The following is a 20,076-nucleotide window of genomic DNA, read 5'->3' on the forward strand; positions in this document are numbered from 1 at the left end:
CTGAGGCCAGATTTGAATTCAGGAAGATGAGTCTTCCTAACTCCAGGTGTTCTACCCTCTGCACCCACCTAGTTGCCCCAAACTACAGTACTGTATTATAATCCCATTGTAAAGCTGCCCATCATTTTGATTTAAGTGAGAAACTTACACACCCAGTTCAGTTGTTTTATTCAATAGAACATGCCCATCAACAGCAAAATTTAGGTAAGCATATTTTGGGGCTTTCCTTTTTAAATTTAGATTTAATAATACAAAAATTACTGCCAATATGCTATTTCTTACTGACTTTTTGATAGAGGAAAGGTTCAGGACTCCCAGAAGGATGTTCACATACTGAATATTCTGGTCATTTCAGACCTCAGATCCTTACTAAATGCTTGTTAGGTTATTGATTGACTGGGATCTAGCAGTTACACTAGGAGCGAAGGCTGTGCTCTATTATTGGTTAAAAAGCGCCTAGTGATACTGATAACATTATATTCAAATTATCGTATAAAATTCCAAACATAGAAGCAGTCAAGAGTTTGAGATTCTGAGCATCAGTGAGTTTATCAGCCAGTTTTAGATGTTTATAGAATGTAACGTAGCTAATTAATCTGCACGAAGAAGTAACAATAATTCAGGACTTACAAAGGGAACTATTCCTCATCTCTCAAAGCTGTGCATTCCATAGTGTCTAAATACCTACATATTCATTAATACTTGCATGGAAGGTAAACAAAGTGAAAAGTCAAAGGAAAGAAGACTTTGCAATTACACACCTACTCAAATTAAATTTAGCTAAATTAAAACCAAATTCCAAATTTCATGAAAATACATTTTAGCATGTTTCCATTTCAGGCCAGACTTCTTGAAGCCTAAGGAAAAAGAAAAAAATCAATTATTCTATCAAATAAGCACTTATTAAACACCTACTATGTGCTGGGCCCTTTGCTAAGTACTAGGGATCCAACTGAATCACAACTGTCTACTTGTGAGGAGCTTATACTCTAATAGAACTGGATAAGCATATCTACATGCAAACATATATATTTCTATTCACTATATTTCTGCTACATATACATATATGTACATATGTACATCATAATAGCACTTCCTTTTTTTTATTTACCCATTATGATTTAATTTCTACAATACTTCATTAAAGGATGGAGTTCAATGATTTCTACTCAAAAGTCAGGACACAATCAAGTATAATCAGAGTTGGTCTGACTTCTCTGCACTCAGAATCATACGAAGTCTTTTGCTTTAGAGAAATGAACAAAAAAAATTAACCAGAAAGTGCTAGAAAACTGACAGAAAGACAACCATCCATGAAAATTATTGATATTAATGTGTCATGAAAAATGACTGATCCTGTGTAAAAGTTAAATGAGCAGGATTTTTTTTACAGACAATTTTTCTTATAAACAATAAAATATAACATTTTTCAGATTGAAAGGACCTCTACTGACAATGTGTGTGTGTGTGTGTGTGTGTATGCATATATGTATATGTAACACAAACATAAAGGGAATAAAATAAAATAAGTAATTAAATACAAGGTAGGTTGGAAGGGACAATACTAACAGGTTGGAAGGGACAATACTAACAGATGAGGGATCAAGAAAGTCTTCATGGAGAATAAGAGTTTGTAACCTTTTTTACATCATGAACCCCTTTAGCAGTTTAATAAAGTCTACTGGCCCCTTCTCAGAATAAGGTTTTTAAATGGATAAAATAAAACACATAAGATTTCAAAGGAAACTGAAATAAAGATGTATCTTTATTTCCTACCCAAGTTCGAAGACGCTTATGAAATCTATTCCCTTTTTAGAGAAGACAATGATTGAGCTGCATCTTGAAGAGGGTTATCCTCAATGAGGTAAGGAAAGAGTGCTTTCCAGGCACAAAGACCAAGAAGTGGGAGATGGAGGAAGGGACAGAAAAGAAGACCAGTTTAGCTAGTCCAAAGAGCATGCCACAGGGAATAAGGTACAGTGAGGCTGAGGTTTTAAGAGTTTTAAAACAGTCCTAAAAACTGAATAGAGATGTTTCTCTTGCATCCTAGAATCAACAGGAAGTTAGCAGTGTCGAGCAGGCAAGTTCTGCCCGGTCGTAACTCTAGAGTTGTTCAGTCTCAGCTTCTACTTCAAATTAGTTACCATCTGCAAAAGATCCAGCTCTTTGGAGCCATAGATAGCATTTAATAATAATGAGGATAATTAGCAATTAGCATCTGTAAAATCTTTTACAAATATTTTCTCATTTAGTCCTCAACCCGGAAAGGCTGGTACAGTTACTATCTCAACCTACAGATGAGGAAACTGAGGCAGATAAAGGTGAAGTGATTTGCCCAGGGTCACATAGCTAATAAGACAGGATTTGAGCCCAGGTCTTCTGACTCCAGGTCCAGCATAGTATCCACTGTGCCACTTAGCTGCCTCACATAAAGTCACTATCAGGATACTGCATTTGATGACAGGATATCGTTCGATTCTAACTAGCCTAGGATCCTAATGTGAACTGTAAGTTTAACTGGCAAATGGTATCTTCCATCTCTGTGCCTTTGTACTGGCTGAATCACATGCTTGGCATGCATTCCTTCCTTTCACTTCACAGAGGTCCTCTCTTCCTTTAAAATTCAACTCAACCACCATCTTCTTCATAATGGATTTTTAATCTGTGGTCTGTGGATAGATTTTAAGGGAGTCTGTGAACTTGTACAGAAAAAAAGATACTGAAATGAGAGGAAAAAAATACAAAAACCTCCAGATATCCAAAGTCAACAACTGACCCTTCATTAGGCGTGTTAGTTGTTTTCTGCATCTGTAAAAGAGATGAGAGAAAAAATTCATTATGCTTTAATTTGAAGAAATTAAAGATGAACATCATGGGCAGTACTGAGGGAACTCTATTACTCCAGTCTGGAGGTAGCTCAGAGAGGATGCAGTCATGGCTATCCACTTGGGGTGGGGGTGGAGGATGGGGGAAATAATTCAGAGGTAGGCTTTCTGTAAGATTCCCATAAATCAGACTCAAAAATTCATATTATACATGGGAATATCAAAGATCTGAGAGAGACACAGACCACCTCTCTGACAGTCTGTGCTGTCAGTGAAAGTGTCAAAACTGTGCAGCGTTCTCCTTTTTATTCATTCATTCATGGAAGCCTACATATACATATATATTTTACACCATATGCTAAGTCACACCAAAAATATGGCAAAACCCCTTCATAATTATCCCCCTAAAAGAGAATAAAGAATAGCTATAGAAACTGTACTATAGCTAAAATAAAAGGCTAACAAGCAAGTAATAATTTTAACTTAAACTAAAAATGTAATATGCAACATAGACACTGCACTTGTTTGTTTGTTATTTTGGAGGATTAGGTGACGTGCCCAGGGTCTGAATTTGAATTCAGGTCTTCCCAATTCCAGGGCCATGCTCTATCCAGGACAACAGCTAGCGGTCCTGATATTGCATTTCTTAAAGCTTACTATTTGCAAATGCTAAAACCCTTTGTTCTCCTGGTTCCCCTCTCCTCACCTGATGGACTCACAACACCGATACATGGGGGGTCATTAGAGCAACTCAGCCAAGATCCCTCACAGATACTAAACTCATGTGATGTCACCATGATCAGATTTTAATCACCACTTTTAATAATCAGATTCTTTGTGCTTGTTAAAGTTTCCCAATATGAAGCTATTCAGAGACAGTGGGATCCACCTAAAACTAGTGAAGGAAGAGCTTAAAACTTACCCCATTTAACCACTTTAGGCCCCTGAAGGGTCGAATGGGTAACTCTGCAGGCATAGTCTCTTCCATCATTTGGATTGAAAGGAGTGGAGACAAGGCGATTGAAAGTCCAGTCATTGCTGAAGGACAGGTCAGACTCCTCCACCTTTTCTATCTTTTTCCCATCTTTTAACAGCTCAATGGTGATCTGGGGAGGGTGAAATCCGGAGACGAAGCAGTTCAGGAAGTTCTCTTTGTCACTGTCTGTTGGGTGGCGGGAATAAACTTGGACTTTGGGAGAACCTGAGAAATATAAGAAAGAGGAAAATGAACAAATAAACAGACCCTTGATACTGCTGAACCATTTCTTATTGGCTCTGAGAAGCTATACAATTAACTAATATGTGAAAATTCAATTTTGTCCAACATGACAAAATGATTTATTTATATTTGAAAAATGAGCCAAGTAACATGGTCATAGGGTATTAAATCGATCTTAATTGTTGTAGGAAAGAGTTTATAATTTATATAAATTCTGAACTAAATAACAATAGCTAGTACTTATATGGCACTTTATGATCTGCAAAGCACTTTACAAATATTATTCCATTTTACCCTTACAACATCCCTGGGAGATAGGTGCTATTATAATCCCCATTTTACAGATAAGAGAATTGAGACAGAGAGAAGTGAAGTGGTTTGCCCAGGGTCACACACAATTAATAAATGTCTGAAGCTGGATTTGAACTCAAGCCCAGCACTCTATCCATTGCACCACAGACATATCAATAAAATCCATTCTCCAATGGATACATGGTCAAAGAATGTGAACAAGTAGTTCCCAAAAGAAATATGAATTATTGGAAAAGGCCCCCAGATGTACAAAAATATTTACAGTAGCTCTCTTTGTGGTGGCCAAGAACTGGAAATTGAGGGGATACACATCAGTTGGGGGATGACTGAACAGGCTGTGGTATATGAATGTAATGGAATACTATTGTGCTATAAGAAATGATGAACAGGCAGACTTCAGAAAAATCTGGAAAGACTTATATGAACTGATGCTGGGTGAAGTGAGCAGAACCAGGGCAACACTTTACATGGTAACAGCCACGTTGTTCGATGACCAACTTTGATAGACTTAGATCTTCTCAGCAATGTAAGGATCTAAGACAACTCCAAAAGACTCATGATGGAAAATCTGAATGCAGATCGAAGCATACTATTTGCTGTCTCTTTTTGTTTTGCTTTGTTTTTTCTTTCTTGGGGTTTCTCCCATTCATGCTAAGTCTTCTTTACAACATGACTAACGTGAAAATATGTTTAATAAGAATGTATATGTAGAGCCTTCATCAGATTGCATGCTATCTTGGGGAAGAGGGAGAGAAGGGAGGCAGAGAAAATGTAAAACTCAAAAGCTTATGAATGTTGAAAATTAAAATTAAATAATTTAAAGAAAAAAAGAAATGTGAATTACCAATAATCACCTGAAAATTATTTAAATTTCCTAATAACAAAAAATGCAAATTAAAATTGCCTTTTACTCATTAGATTAACAAAATGGTTTTAAATGCTCAAATTCATTGTTGGTAGCACTGTGGAGAAACATGTTGGTACAATCTTTTTTTGGGGGGGGGGGGAAGTAGCAACTGCATAAAAATAAAACTACAAAACTGTTCATGATCTTGACTTAGTGGTGCCACTACTAAGACCTAAAGATAGTATTGCAAGAGGAAAATACCTAATTGTACAGAAAATAATCATAGAAGCATTTTTTCTTTATTCTTTTAAAAATTTATTTAATTTTGGCTTTCACCATTCTCTTCCATAAGATTTTGAGTTTCCAAAATTTCTCCCCATCTTTCCCTTCCCCTCAACCCAAAATGGCATACAGTCTGATATAGACTCTACAAATATATTTATATTAAACATATTTTCACATTAATCATGTTGTAAAGAAGAATTAGAATCAATGGGAGAAGTCACAAGAAAGAAGAAATCAAAAAAGAAAGAGAAAAAGCAAATAGTATTCTTCAATCTGCATTTAGATTCCATAGTTTTTTTTTTCTGGATGTGGAGAGTATTTTCCATCATAAGTCATTTGGAGTTGTCTTAGACCCTTACGTTGTTAAAAAACAGAGATAATGTGGTTGTTATTGTGCAAAATGTTCTAGTTCTCACTTCTCTCAGCATCAATTCATATAAGTCTTTCCAGATTTTTCTGAAGTCTGCCTCCTCATCATTTCTTATAGCACAATAGTATTCCATTACATTTATATACCTGAGTCATCTCCAGTCATCCTGATGAATATCTGGTCACTGGACTCAGATGGCTCTGGAGGAGAAGTGAGGCTGGTGACCTGCACAGCCCTCCCTCACTCAAAACAAAATCAAGTGCAAGTCATGTCATTATTTCTCTGATGGCATGGTCTTCTTCGCCAATGAAGGACGAACACGCACATACCACAGCTTGTTCAGTCATTCCCCAATTGACGGGCATCCCCTCAGGTTTCAGTTCTTGGCCACCACAAAAAGAGCAGCTGTAAGTATTTTTGTACATGTGGGTCCTTTTCCTATTTTTATGATCTCTTTAGGATACAACCCTAGAAGTGGTATTGCTGGGCCAAAGCATATGCCAGTTTTATAGCCCTTTATGTATAGTTCCAAATTGCTCTCCAGAATGGTTGGATCAGTTCACAATTCCAACATTTATCATTTTCCCGTTTTGTCATGTTAGCCAATCTGATAGGTGTGATGTGGTACCTCAAAGTTGTTTTGATTTGCATTTTTCTAATCAATACTGATTTAGAGCATTTTAAAATGAGACTACAGATAGTTTTAATTTCTTCATCTTTCATCTGAAAACTGCCTGTTCATATCCTTTGACCATTTATCAGTGGGGGAATGACTTGTATTCTTATAAATTTGACTCATTTCTCTATATCAGAGACACTGATTGTAAAAATGGTTTCCCTATTTTCTGCTTTCTGTCTAATCTTGGTTGCATTGACTTTGTGCAAAAACTTTTCAATTTAGTGTAATCAAAATTATCCATTTTGTATTTTACAAGTTCCCTAGAACTTGTTTGGTCTTAAATTCTTCCATTCTCCATAAATCTGACAGGTAAACTCTTCCTTGCTCTCCTAGTTTGCTTATAGTATGAGCCTTTATATCTAAATCATGTACCCATTTTGACTTTATCTTGATATAGGGTGTAAGATGTTGGTCTGTGCCTAGTTTCTGCCATTCTATTTTCCAGTTTTCCCAGGAGTTTTTGTCAAATAGTGAGTCCTTATACCAGAAGCTGGAGCCTTTGGGTTTATCAAATAGTAGATTACTATAGTAACTGACTACTGTGTCTTATGTACCTAACCTATTCCACTGATCCACCACTGTATTTCTTAGCCAGTACCAAGTAGTTTTGATGATTGCAAAAGCGTTATGTATAATTGGAAGAAAGGTAACAGAATAGCACTATGCCATAATTCTGGTTACACCTGAAAGATACTACTGGAGCACAGTAAAACTCAAAATTAGTTATACATAGAGCTTCCAAAATAATCTTCCTAAAGCATAGGTCTGATCATATCAGTCTTTCCCCATTCCAATAAAAAATCTTCAGTGATTCCCTAGTACCTCTACTATAAAATAAAAAACTCACTTATTTTACATTTAAAGCCCTTGTGTAATCTGGCTCCAACTTAGCCTTCCAGATTTATTTTACATTATTCCCCTTCACATGCTCTAGAGTCCAATCAAACTGACCTACCATCTGTACTCCAAACTCAGTATTTCATCTCTTGCTTCCGTGTCTTTGCACAGATTGTCCTCATGCTTAGAATATACTCTTTCCTCATTTTTGCCTCCTAGAATCCTCAGTTTCCTTCAAGGCTCAACTTGGGTGCTACCCCTGCAGGAAGCCTTTTCCTATCTTACTAATTACTGCCTTCTCTCTCCTCAAATTATCTTATACTTCTTTATATATAAATGTTATATCTCTTCAGTAGAATGTCACATTAAGGCAGAGTCTTTGTAGCCCTATATAGTAGGTGCCTAATAAAGACTTGTTGAATTAAATAGAATTGAATCATTTCCTCTAGTGATGACAGAAGTATAATTATACACTCTCTCATATGAATGTGATACACATCATAAAAAAAAACCAAGAGGATCAAACCGACATTTTGATGTTGGCTTGATAGAAGGGGAAATTTCATAACAACTAGACCTGTTCAAAAACAGAAAGTCTCCTTGGTCGGGTAGTGAGCTTCCAATCAGAGGTCTTCAAGCAGAGACTGGAAAGTTTGTCTGGTAAGTCATAGGATGATGAAATTATAGTTTTTGAGCTAGAAGGAACCTTAGACGGACCACTGAGTCCAACCTTCTCTTTTAAAGCTGAGGAAATGGATTTTTTTTCTTTTGGTCTGTGTTTTCTTTTACAACATGACTACTATGGAAATATGCTTTGTTTGATTGCACATGTATAACATATCAAATTTCTTACTGGTAGGGATGGAAAGAATTTGGAACTCAAAATTTTAAAAAATGAATGTTAAAAATTATTTTTATATGTAATTGGGGGAAAAAATAAAAGTATTCAAAAGAAAAAAAAGACAAAACAGAGAAGTTATGCGACTAACCGGTCACATAGCTAAGAATAGGTGGGATTTGAATTTCTGACTCCAAGTACAGAACTCTGTCGGTCAGGTTGTAGAGGGGAATCCTATTCAGGTATAATTTGTACTATATTAATTCTGAGATCCTTTCCAGCTCTGTGATTTTCAATATGAAGCTTTGGAGTTGCAGGAATTCTGTGGTTCTCAATGACAAATATGAAGAATTTAGTGAGACAAAAGAAGAACATGAACACACTATGAATATTTTTTTAAAAACAAAATCTAAAAAAAATGCTCAAATGAAAAACTTCAAAAGGAACACAAAAGCAAACTGGGCATTTTTTTTCCTTTTAAAGTAAGGACCCAAATTTTGAAATAAAATATAAATAACAGTTCACAGTTTCATATATAATTTGTGTTTATGCATTTGAATGTTTTTGTTGAGAGTTGCTAAGTTTGAATTCTAAAAAGAGAAGAAAGGAAAGAAAAAAGAGAAAGAGAAAGCAAAAGAAAGAAAGAAAGACTATCTGACCTAGTTCAGACTAAAGCTACAAAAGTATAATGCTAAAATAATCTAAAGTTTGGGTCCTAAAGTACAAAGTTTTGGTTTTTTTCTAAATTCTGAGGATAGAGGTTGGAGAGAGGAGGGAATTGGCTCTTTTTTTCTAATAGCGATGTTCAAACCAAAATATGTAAATTATTACATTCCAACCAAAATAAAACATTTAAAATAATCATTACTTTTACTGTTTAAGAACACGAGTTCCTTTTTATTTTTAAGTGAACTGAAAATAATTTTCACAGCACACCTTTTATATGTATTTCTCATTTATCTTGATGTAGTACTTTCAGTATATGTTACACATTTTTTTCTTTCAAAGAAATCTTATTTTCAAGAAGTCGGGTATACTTAGACTAGTCTAGATAAAGTTTTAAAGGTTTACTTCAAAAGCTTTCTTTGTTTAAATGAAGAGGAAAAAAATTAGCTTACCAAGGGACAAATACTTCTCAACTTCAAAAAGTTATACTTTATTTCCATTTTGCTTGAACTCCTTTTTTTCCTTTTTGGGAAGAGTCATGAGTGGGAGAGGTCTGGGGATTTAATAGATTTAATAGATTCAGGGAACTCCCCAGCATGGAAAACTCCTCCACAGATTCAACAAAGGCACTCTTAAACATAGGTACCTCTCTATCCAGTAACTCTGGGGATCTCATTGACTTCTAACAAGATACTGATATTTGTTGGGAGCCTTTTCTGTTGGCTCATTTCCTCCCACTAACAAAGAAAAGAAGTGGCTTCAGGACCTGTTCCATAAAAGACAGTAGTTTAGTTTTTAATTTCCTCCAAAATGAGGGACTTCAGAAAGCTTGAAAAATAACTGGAGTCTTAGCAGACACCCATCAAATGGGAGATGGCTAAATGAATTGCAGTAATTGAATGTAATAGAAAATTACTGCGTTGAAAAAAATGACATGATATATATCGACAAAAAACCTTGGAATGACATAAACTGATGCAAAGTGAGACAAATAGAGCAAAGAAAGCAATAAATGCAACTACTGCAACGTAAATCAAAAGAACAAGGACAATTGATAACGAAATACCAGAGTTCAGCAGAACGCAGTAAAGCTCAACCAAGTCCCAGTTCGAAGTTCACAAGTAAAATATGACCCATCAGTGTAATTCCTGATAAGCTATAAATATCCATCATTGTTTATTCCATAATATATCTGTACAGACGGTTTCTGTTTATCAATTACAAGCCCATGGTTATAAAACTTCCTCCAGGTCTCTATATGCTTTACCATGGGGCCAGCTCAGTATGGTGGATGAGTTGGAGAAATTCAGAAGAGGGAAAAGAGGGTAGGCTTTTCAAAAGTAGTCAACCAACATACTTTCTCCTTGTAGGTCTATGGGTGAACTTGACCAATGGTGAACTTCCCCTGAAAGAAGCTTTAGGAAATAAAAGACAGCTAAACTTAACTAAGGATAAAAGATGCTGCTATCTGGTGGACCAATACTAGCCACAAGGGAAATCTTGCTCTTAGCCCAAAGGAGGACAGAGATATAAACTCCTTTTTATGCTAAACTTCCACAAGGATAATCTAAATTCTTGCCTCCACTTCTTCACCACCTTAATCCATGTCTAGCACCCAGCTCAGGTGTCATGTTTTCCAGGAAGTTTTTCATTGTTATTTTATTTTTATTTTTTTAAATCTCAGAGGCAATTTGGAGTCTTTGGAATTTACTGAGCAGGGAGGGAGGGAGAAGGGTGTCACATGATCAGATTTTAGGAAAATCCCTTTAAAGGCTATAGTAAGGGTGGATTTCAATGGAGAGAGGCTTAAGGCGAGGCAACAAATTAGGGGGCTATCACAGCGTTCAAATGAGAGGTGAGAAGTGCCTAAATGAGAGTGGTGGCTATGTGGGTGGAGAGGAGGGGACATATTCCAGAGATTTTTTGGAGATAGAAGTGATAAAATTTGACAACTGATTTAATATATAGGTTGAGTGAAAATGAGGAGTTGAGGATGGCAGCAGGGTTGCAGACATGGTTGACTGGAAGGATAGCCCTAATAGAGTAATTTGGGAGAGTAGATGATAATGCTTAGTTTTTGGCATGCTGAGTTTGAGAGTTCTAAGAGACATTCAGATGGAAATATCCAGTAGGCAGCTGGTGATGAGGGACTGGAGCTCCCGATAGAGACCAGGGCTGGATGATCTAGGAATCATGTGTGGTGCGAGAGTAATCAAAACCCACGGGAGCTGATGGTCACACCAAATGAGAAAGTGTAAGGAGAAAAAAGGCGAGAGCCTTAGGGTACACCCACAGTTAGTGATCCTCACATGAGCAATGAATCAGCAAAGCAGACTAAGCAGGAATTCCCCAACGAGTAGGAAGAGAACCAGGAGAACAGTAAGAAAAACACAGAAAAGAGAAAGTATCCAGGAGGTCAACAGTGTCAAATGCTACAGAAAAGCCAGTGAGAGCGAGGAATTGAGAAGAGGCAGATTTGGTAATTAGGAGAGGAGTAATTTTGGAGAACGTAGGTTAGCAACCAGATTTCAGGAGGTTAAAAAGGAGAGAGAAGAGGAAGTAGAGTTTTCTAAGTGAAGCTTTTCCTATGAATTTGGTTGAGAAATAGAGGAGAGGGATAGGACAATACTGAGGATGGGAAGATCTGGCTAGCATTGTTTTGATGTGTTTTTCTTTAAGGGGAGGGACACTTAAGTGTGTCAGTAGACAACGGGTAAGGAATAGGGAGATAAAGATTGAATATGGGCTCATAATGGGGATAATCTACAGAAGACGAAGGGGACGGTCTCAAGAAGCGGGCTTGGGTGAAGACGGTATACATGCATACATACATATACGGTATTTATACACACACACACACAAAACACATATACGTGGGACATTTTAGATCTGAAGGTGAGGATGGTTAAGAGTTGCCCTGGACTCCAGGAGGATGCAAAGAGAGAGCGTGATCTTGAAGCGGAAGGCAAGGTCTAGCGAGTTCCGTTTACAAAGAGGCGTTTCCTTCAAACCTCAGGACCACCCATTTCTCCCAGGTTCTCATTTCTCGACTTCCCCACCCCCTCGGCTGCACGATCACTCCTCTACAACGGCACTTACATGCCTGCCCAGTGCTCAGAGGCTCAAAGTAGGAGGGAGACACTGATCTGCCCTACCCCAGCATTAGAGATAACCAAAATCTCCCCTAGCTCCGTCACAAAGCCACTAGATCAGGAGAAGGTAAAGGAAAGCACTCGGTGAACCACCCTTTCCTGGGCTGACTTGGATCCCGAAACCCCATTTCCCTATTGCCCTCCCAGTCTTTCTCTACCCTCCCCTCTACCCCACTAAGCCTTTCCTCACACCCCACACGGCTAGTTCTCAACATGTACTGCTACGAAGGAAAGCCAACAACTCTGGCTCCCGGGAACCGCACACCCTGAAGGGTTCAGTTCTCGTGGACCCCAATCTGCCAGACCTCTTCCATCCTGCTGAGGCGGAATGGGACAGACTGGGGTGGGGAGGTAGGCTAAATCCAGGGGAGTCCCAGGCTCAGGGACCCATTCTGGGGCTAGGTTCGGGAATAGGGAAAAAAGAATGAAATTGGCACTCACTTGTGACAGCATCCAAATAGCATAATTGCCCCAGCACCAGGAGGGCAAGGAAGAAGTTGCGAGCCATCTTGCGAAGGCAGTCCGTGGGCGCAAATGAGCAAGAGCTCTTCTCGGGCTTCTTATATAAGTGTTCGGCTTTACCAATAAACACAGAGAATGACAGCAGCGCGTCACTGGTCTCCGGGCAAAAAGCTCTGCTCTAGGTTAGAAAAGGGGTTTTCCAATACTTTCATTTTCGTTTGTTTGGAAAACCACCAAGCCACATGTGACAATTCTGGGAAGCGGGATTGGGTTGAGCTTTTCTTTTCAATTATTACATCGTTAAAAATATCATCCCCGCAAAGATAAAGATAAAATTCCCCCTCCAAACCTCAGCCAAAGGTCTCTGAAGTTTGTTCATTTGATTTCTAAGGCAAAATGTGGGGTGTGATTTCTTTGTAAGCTTTCACAGGGATTCGTAACCTTTGTGGTGTCCTGCACTCCACTGGCTGTGTGGGGAAGTCTATAGACCCTTTCTCAGAGTAATGCTTGTAAATGCATAAAATACATAGGACTGCAAAGGAAGCCAATTACACTGAAATACAGTTATCAAAATATGGGTTGTTTTTGTTAACTCAGTTCAGGGACCCCAGATCAAGAACCCCAGTTCTACAGATTATTCCTACTGCAAAAAAAAACCCAAAAACCAAAACAAAAAACCAAAAACAACAGAAACTTAAAAGCTTCCCTCCCCCAATCTTAGCTGAAGAAGACCAGCCAGATTTAGCTTCAGATGTCCTTCAAGTGGATTATGGGCCTGTGCTGTGACAGGCACTGTATTTGGAGACAAAGACTTGAATTGGAATCTCCTATGCCACTTACTACTACTACTGCCCTCACCCCCACCACCACTTTTCATAGCTAGCATATATACAGTGCTCTAATATCTGTAAAGTGCTTTACATATTACATATTATTTGATCCTCACATCAACTCTGTGAGGTCGGTGCTATTGCCATCTCAATTTTTCAGATGACTAAGGTGAGGCCAAGAGAAGTTGGCTAGGTTTCTACAGCTACTAAGTGTGAGGGAGGATTTGAACTCAGATCTTCTTTACTACCAACATGACCTTGAACAACTTCTCTCTCGGTTTCGGTCCTCTCATCTGTAGAATAAGGAGATTGGATTAGACGGTCTCCTAAACTTCCTTTCATCTCTAACAAAAATTCCATGATTCTTTTCAATAAAGATTTCTGTTTCTTCAAGGAAGATGACAACCCAGGTCAAGCAGACGCTTGGACAAAAGGGGAAATTAAATGAGTTCAGGAAACAAATAATCAACCTAAAAGAGAATACTGTTGTAGCAATATCAGAGAAAGTTGTGAGTGCCTTAATGATAATTTCATTCTTCGAAATGTGGAAGAAGCAACAAGAACTTGACCTCACTCCAACCAACAAGAAGCTGACTGCTGAAGTGGAAATTTCAGATTTCAGAAAAAAGATGGGCAGGATACAGTGACCTAGTACTTTGTGGGGGAAGGAGGCCCAAGAGAGATGGTAAACTTTCAAGAATTAAATTCTGAACACATAAGTAGAAATTGTTTTGATAAGAGGAAAAATGAGAAACTGCCTAAAGAAGACATCAACAACTCCAGATGATAGATATTTAAATAAGATATAATAAGTAAAGGAAAGTAACTGAGAATGAATACAAAAGGGTAACATGGTCTTCTTCTTTAAAAATTTACTATTTTTTTCCCCTCAATTATATATAAAAACCATTTTAGCACTTTTTTTCGAATTTTGAGTTCCAAATTCCTCCCTCCCTCCCTTCCCCCACATTGAGAAGGCAAGAGATTTAACCTAGGTTATCCATGTGGTCATGCCAAACACGTTTCCATGTAAGTGAAGCAGCATGATCTTCTAAGAATTGTATGCATAACACTAAATTCTGAATAGGTTAAGGATGGCAATGAATGCTATGAGCAACAAAAAGAAATTTGAAAAAAAGCCATATTGAAAGCAAGAAAAGAATCAAAGAAGGAAGAGGACTGAAGCTCGATACAAATGAGGATGAAAAAGGTTGGTGAAAAAGGCTGAATGAACCACTAGATTCGTTTCTTTTATTTTTGAAATAGAATGGCCTTTGATCTGAGAAATACAGAACAAAAATGCTTAGCAAAGGGGGTGGAAACTCAAATTGCCCAAGGTAAGTGAGGGCCCAAATCTAAGTCACCAGATACCCAAGAACCTGCTAGGGACTGAAACAACTGGCTGAGATTATTATTGAGCGCATTTATCTTTGAAAGGTCTTAAAGAATTGGAGAGGCCCTTCAGGACTGTATAAGGGCAGATGCCCCAATTTTCCAAAGAGAAAGTAGAGCCTTCAAATTAGAAAGATTTACCTATTCCACACAAAATTCTAAAATTCATTAATAAAAGAGGAGACTTTGTGAGGACTGAGGGAAGGGGAGATGACTAAAAACGAGCAAGATTTCCTCATGGAAGGTCTTCAAGCAGAGGCTAGCCATCCACTGGTTTGGAATGTTATAGAAAGGATTCTTAATCAGTTGTAGGTTGGACTAGATGGCCTTTGAGCTCCTGTACAACACTGAAATTCTGATTTTGTAATTATCACTGTTGTAAAGGCCAAAGTTGAACTATACAGGGAAAATAAAATCATTTTGTTGTATTATGTCCAGCTCTTCATGACCCCATTTGGGGTTTTCTCAGCAAAAATGACTCTAGTGGTTTGCTATTTCCTTTTCCATCTCATTTTACAGATGAGGATCTGAGGCAAATAGGGTTAAGTGACTTGCCCAGGATCACACTGCTAGTATTGAAGGCTGGATCTGAACTCAGGAAGATGAGTCTTCCTGCTTCCAAACCTAGTATTCTATCTACTGTACCACGTAGCTGCCCAAACAAAAACCACTATGAGATAATATTTCTGTCAGCCTGCTTTAGAATTCATGAATATCAAGATAGTTGTTGATTGTTGTTACAATGTCTAATGTTATAAATTAAGACATCCTTAAATATTGTATTAACTATTTCAGAAACTCAAGAATTGTAAACTCAGACTAAATTGTTTCCTAGTTTTCCTGGAAATACTAGGACATACAGCATAATTTTTGGCAAGTAAGGCCCTGACTATTGTGTCATGAAAAAAAAATGTGTGTGTGTATAAATATATATATGTATATATAAAATATATAAATGTTTAAATAGTCCTGTACAATACTTTGGTCCACAGAGCAGTTAGAGACAGAATAAGAGTTCCAGCTTTATAATTAGCTAGCTATGACACTCTGGAGAAGTCATGTAACCTGTAGTGTCCTTATCTCTAAGGAAGTACTTTGATTATCTGACCTCTAAGATCCCTTCTAGTTCTAACTTTTTATGGTTTTATAATTCAGACTTTGCTCTTTCATCTTAGCTTATGCATCATAGAAGACACATGACAAGCAATTATACACAAACCTCATGAAATGTTTAGACCAACTCCAGAAAAAAGATTTCATAATTTGTTTTAGTTTTTAACTCATACTTTGATTACCAATCATGTAGTGGGAAAACGGCTATGGTAAAGAGATCGCATGAAAACAGTTTAAGAAATTACATATGGCTCCCCAATGGATAAATGGTCAAAGGATATGAACAGGCAGTTTTCAGAGGAAGAAATCAAAGCTATCTATAGTCATATGAAAAAATGCCCTAAATCACTATTGATTAGAGAAATGCAAATCAAAACAACTCTGAGATACCACATCACACCTATCAGATTAGCTAACATGACAAAACAGGATGACGATAAATGTTGGAGAAGATGTGGGAGAGTTGGAACACTAATTCATTGTTGGTGGAGCCGTGAGCTGACCCAACCATTCTGGAGAGCATTTGGAACTATGCCCAAAGGGCTACAAAAATGTGCATACCCTTTGACCCAGCAATATTGTTTCTAAGACTGTATCCCCAAGAGATCATAAAAATGGGAAAGGGTCCCACGTGTACAAAAATATTTATAGCAGCTCTCTTTGTGTTGGCCAAAAACTGGAAATCAAGGGAACGCCCATCAATTGGGGAATGGCTGAATAAATTGTGGTATATGAATGTAATGGAATACTATTGTGCTATGAGAAATGATGAACAGGAAGACTTCAGAGGGGCCTGGAAAGATTTATATGAACTGATGCTGAGCAAAAGGAACAGATCCAGGAGAACTTTATACACAGCAACAACCACAGTGTGTGAGGTTTTTTTCTGGTAGACTTAGAACTTCATTGCAATGCAAGGACTTAAAAAATTCCCAATGATCTCTTAAGGCAAAATGCCTTCCACATTCAGAGAAAGAACTATGGAATTCAATTGCAGAATATAGCAGATCATTTTTTTTATTGTGTTTTGGTTTGTTTTATGATTTCTCCCATTTATTTTAATTCTTCTATGCAACATGACTAAAGTGAAAATGTATTTAATAGGAATGTATGTGTAGAACCTATATAAAACTGTATGCTGTCTTGGCGGAGAGGGGAAGGAAGAAGAGGGAGGGGGGAAAGTCTAAGTTATATGGAAGTGATTGTAGAATACTGAAAACAAATAAAATAATAATTTTTAAAAAAGAAATTTCATATGGCTATTATTTTATCAGGCTAAAAATAGAAGGAGCGAAAAGAGTGGGAAGAGAGGGAAAATAAACCAAAGTGGGAAAAGAGCATGAGAAAGGATAACGCGCAATTGAGATTGAGTGTAGTTAGGTGAGGCCCAACCAATTGTTTTTCAGAGAAGGCCAGTCCAGCTGACAGAGAAACCAGGAAGTTTGGGAGAAAAGTACAATGACTTCAGAGGGCTTTTATGGAAACCTGTGGTATGCGTACTTGGACCTTTTTTGGTAACAGCCATGTAATAGTGGCAAGTTTTGAGGACAGTGACTTGGACTGGTAAATTCTGATGTCTAGAAAGGTCAAATGCCAGGGGATGTAGAGCATGAGAATAACTAGGTGCCTGATCTGATAGCTGTGAAAAAATGGACCCAGGTCACTCATTTAATAGAAAGTTCCTTGGCAGTCTACCACTTGGTAACATTTTGCTGTAACTGCCTAAGAGAATATTCCAAATACCCTGAGACTATGGTAGTTCCCCCTTTAGCCAACAAACCCTTATAAGTGCCTACTATGAATTTTTCTATACTCCAGAGATAGAAAAACAAAAATATAACAGTCTTTGCCCTCAAAAAGTTTATAATATATGGAACAGGTCCTGAAAATATATTTTATATAATATATGGGGAATGGCACAAAGGAATTGTAGTAGAATGGGCAGTAATTAGGATTAGGTAGACCTCAAGTCACAGGTTGCTGCTTCCTACTTTGGAGCATCTAGATTCCTAGTGCCTGGACTACTCAATCTGGTTATGGAACATTTAGGAGAGCAGAGATCATGACTCTTCCACCCCATTCCTTCCCATTTCCTTCCAGTGCTCCCCAACTTTTCATCAGTCTTGTGAACAGATGACTTCTAAGCCTTCTTCATCCATTTGTTTGTGGATGAAATCACATTTGTAGTCAGTAGGAGCCAAGCAGGAATAGTCTTGTCATCCTTAGTAGTATGAAGTTCCAATTTGACTCTTACCATTTCTCTTACAAAATCTTGAGCATGAGCCCATTATAATATAGTAAATGTCCATACTACAAAGAAATAGCAGGCCACTCTTCCATAACATAGATAGCTTAAAGTACCACACACTAGTTCAGTTGGTTGCCCAGTCCTAGGCAACCCAGAATAATGGAAAATGTCAGTGGTCTTAGAGGCAGGAGAGACCTAAATTTGAATCCTACTTCTGAAACACAAGTTGTATGATCATGAGCCATTCATTTAGCTTTCCTGAGTTTTCATTTTCTCACCTATTAAGTGGAAGTAATAATAAGTGAAATACTTAGCTGACAGAGGTTACCAGGTAACAAAGTGAATAGAGTGCCTGGTCTGAAGTCAAGAAGACTCATCTTCCTGAGTTCAAATCTGATCTCAGACACTTACTAGCTGTGTGACCCTAGACAAGTCACTTAACCCTGTTTGCCTCCATTCCTCATTTGTAAAATGAACTGGAGAAGGAAATGGCAAACCATTCTAATATCTTTGCCAAGAAAACACAAATAGGGTCACAAAGAGTTGGACACTACTGAAGCAGCTGAACAACTTACCTGACCAGGGTGTTGTGAGGATCAATGAGATAATGTACATAAAGTGCTTTGTAAACATTAAAACTATATGTATGTGAGTATTTCTAGAATTCAGGCCATATTTTCCTTATAAAGCAGAGCTACCCTAATGTAGGGATGTTTCAGAAAGGAGTAACAAGGAGGCAGCTCTTCAGTGTCTTATGTGGTATAATTAAATAACATTCATAAGTATATCAAGTTCATCATATTATTCTGTTATTAGTTAACAGTCCTGACTCCTTTCATGCATTCCAATGACTACTCTCATAATGACTAATGAATAACTAAGTTAATCCAGGAGAGAGAGAGAGAGAGAGAGAGAGAGAGAGAGAGAGAGAGAGAGAGAGAGAGAGAGAATATGCAGTTTCACTTTCTGTATTCCTAGCACAGTACTTTGCATCTAGTAGGCATTTAATAAATACTTAGGACCAGAGATTTAGACCAGGAAGGAGCTCAGAAGTCAAAGTCCAACCCCCTCATTTTACAGATGACATATCTGAGAGAGAAGTGACTTGCTTAGGGCTTCACAGTGAGTACATGTTAGACACAGCACTCAAACCTATATCTTCCTACCCTATGCTATTTTATTGAATGAATGAACATACATTGACACAGAAGCCTTAAAAAGACATCTTTTGGGACTTAAGAGAGATGAAATTGATCAATACAATAAATGTTTGTTTGGGGGTAATGGTATCCATCCAGTCTTTAATTCAACTCAAGGAACATTGATATATAACCTCAATGTTATTTGCTTAACATAAATGTTACTGTAGGTATTAGACTGCCTCCTCCTTAGTAACCCCTTCTGATCCAAATAATATGTTAAGGTTTAGGTAGCACTAATACTTTAGGGATAGAAAACCAGGTGAGGCAGTAAATAAAGTGTTGCACTTAGAGTCCAGAAGACACATGCTCAAATCCTGTCTCACGTTTACTAGCTCTGTGAATCTGGCCAACTCAGTTAAGCTTTCTTAGCCTTTGCTTCCCTATCTGTAAAATGGGGGTTACCATAGCATCTACCTCCCAAGGTTGACGTGAGACTCCAATGAAATAACAGGTGCATGGCTTTGCAAACCTTAAAGCCTTAGCTGTTACCTTAAATAATCTTCACAACAATTCTGTGAGCCAGCCAATAAGAAAAACACACATCTACATATGGCTTTAAAGTTTGTGAAGTCCTTTATAAACTTTATTTCATTTTTTCAAATGAGGAAACTGAGTTCAGAGAGATTAATTTGTCCATGTTCACCCAGTTAGTAAATATCACGGGCAAGATTGGAACCCAGGCCTTCCTGTCTCCAGGTAAAGAGGTTTGTCTAGTATTTCATGATACTGGTCATCTTGTGATGCCTCCTTTTCTTTTCCCTCTGAGAATCTGAATGGAAGGAAATCGATCGAAAAGTTG

General features: G+C 37.7%; 1 protein-coding gene across 2 annotated transcripts; it reads right to left on the bottom strand.

Annotated features, from left to right (window-relative positions):
• Positions 1–151: 151 nt before the first annotated feature.
• Positions 152–12,667, bottom strand: B2M (beta-2-microglobulin). Of its 2 annotated transcripts, none has more exons than XM_072625547.1 (4): positions 12,472–12,667; positions 3,748–4,026; positions 2,777–2,808; positions 152–857 (listed from the first exon to the last, which is right to left on the bottom strand). In XM_072625547.1, the coding sequence occupies exons 1-3, from the start codon at positions 12,536–12,538 to the stop codon at positions 2,792–2,794; spliced, it is 363 nt and encodes a 120-aa protein (XP_072481648.1). In that variant the 5' UTR covers positions 12,539–12,667; the 3' UTR covers positions 152–857; positions 2,777–2,791. The 2 variants fall into 2 exon arrangements, with proteins under 2 accessions (XP_072481648.1, XP_072481649.1); XM_072625548.1 differs by having other exon boundaries at positions 2,749–2,808.
• Between the last annotated feature and the right edge of the window lie 7,409 nt (positions 12,668–20,076).

Source organism: Notamacropus eugenii, chromosome 7 (genome assembly GCF_028372415.1).
Source record: "Notamacropus eugenii isolate mMacEug1 chromosome 7, mMacEug1.pri_v2, whole genome shotgun sequence".
Lineage (NCBI taxonomy): Eukaryota > Metazoa > Chordata > Mammalia > Diprotodontia > Macropodidae > Notamacropus > Notamacropus eugenii.

Excerpts from the sequence above, each read along its gene's own strand:
- B2M (XM_072625547.1), bottom strand. The coding sequence starts at position 12,538 with ATGGCTCGCAACTTCTTCCTTGCCCTCCTGGTGCTGGGGCAATTATGC. Across the intron at positions 4,027-12,471 it reads CTATTTGGATGCTGTCACAA|GTTCTCCCAAAGTCCAAGTT; the intron begins GTGAGTGCCAAT and ends TATATTTCTCAG.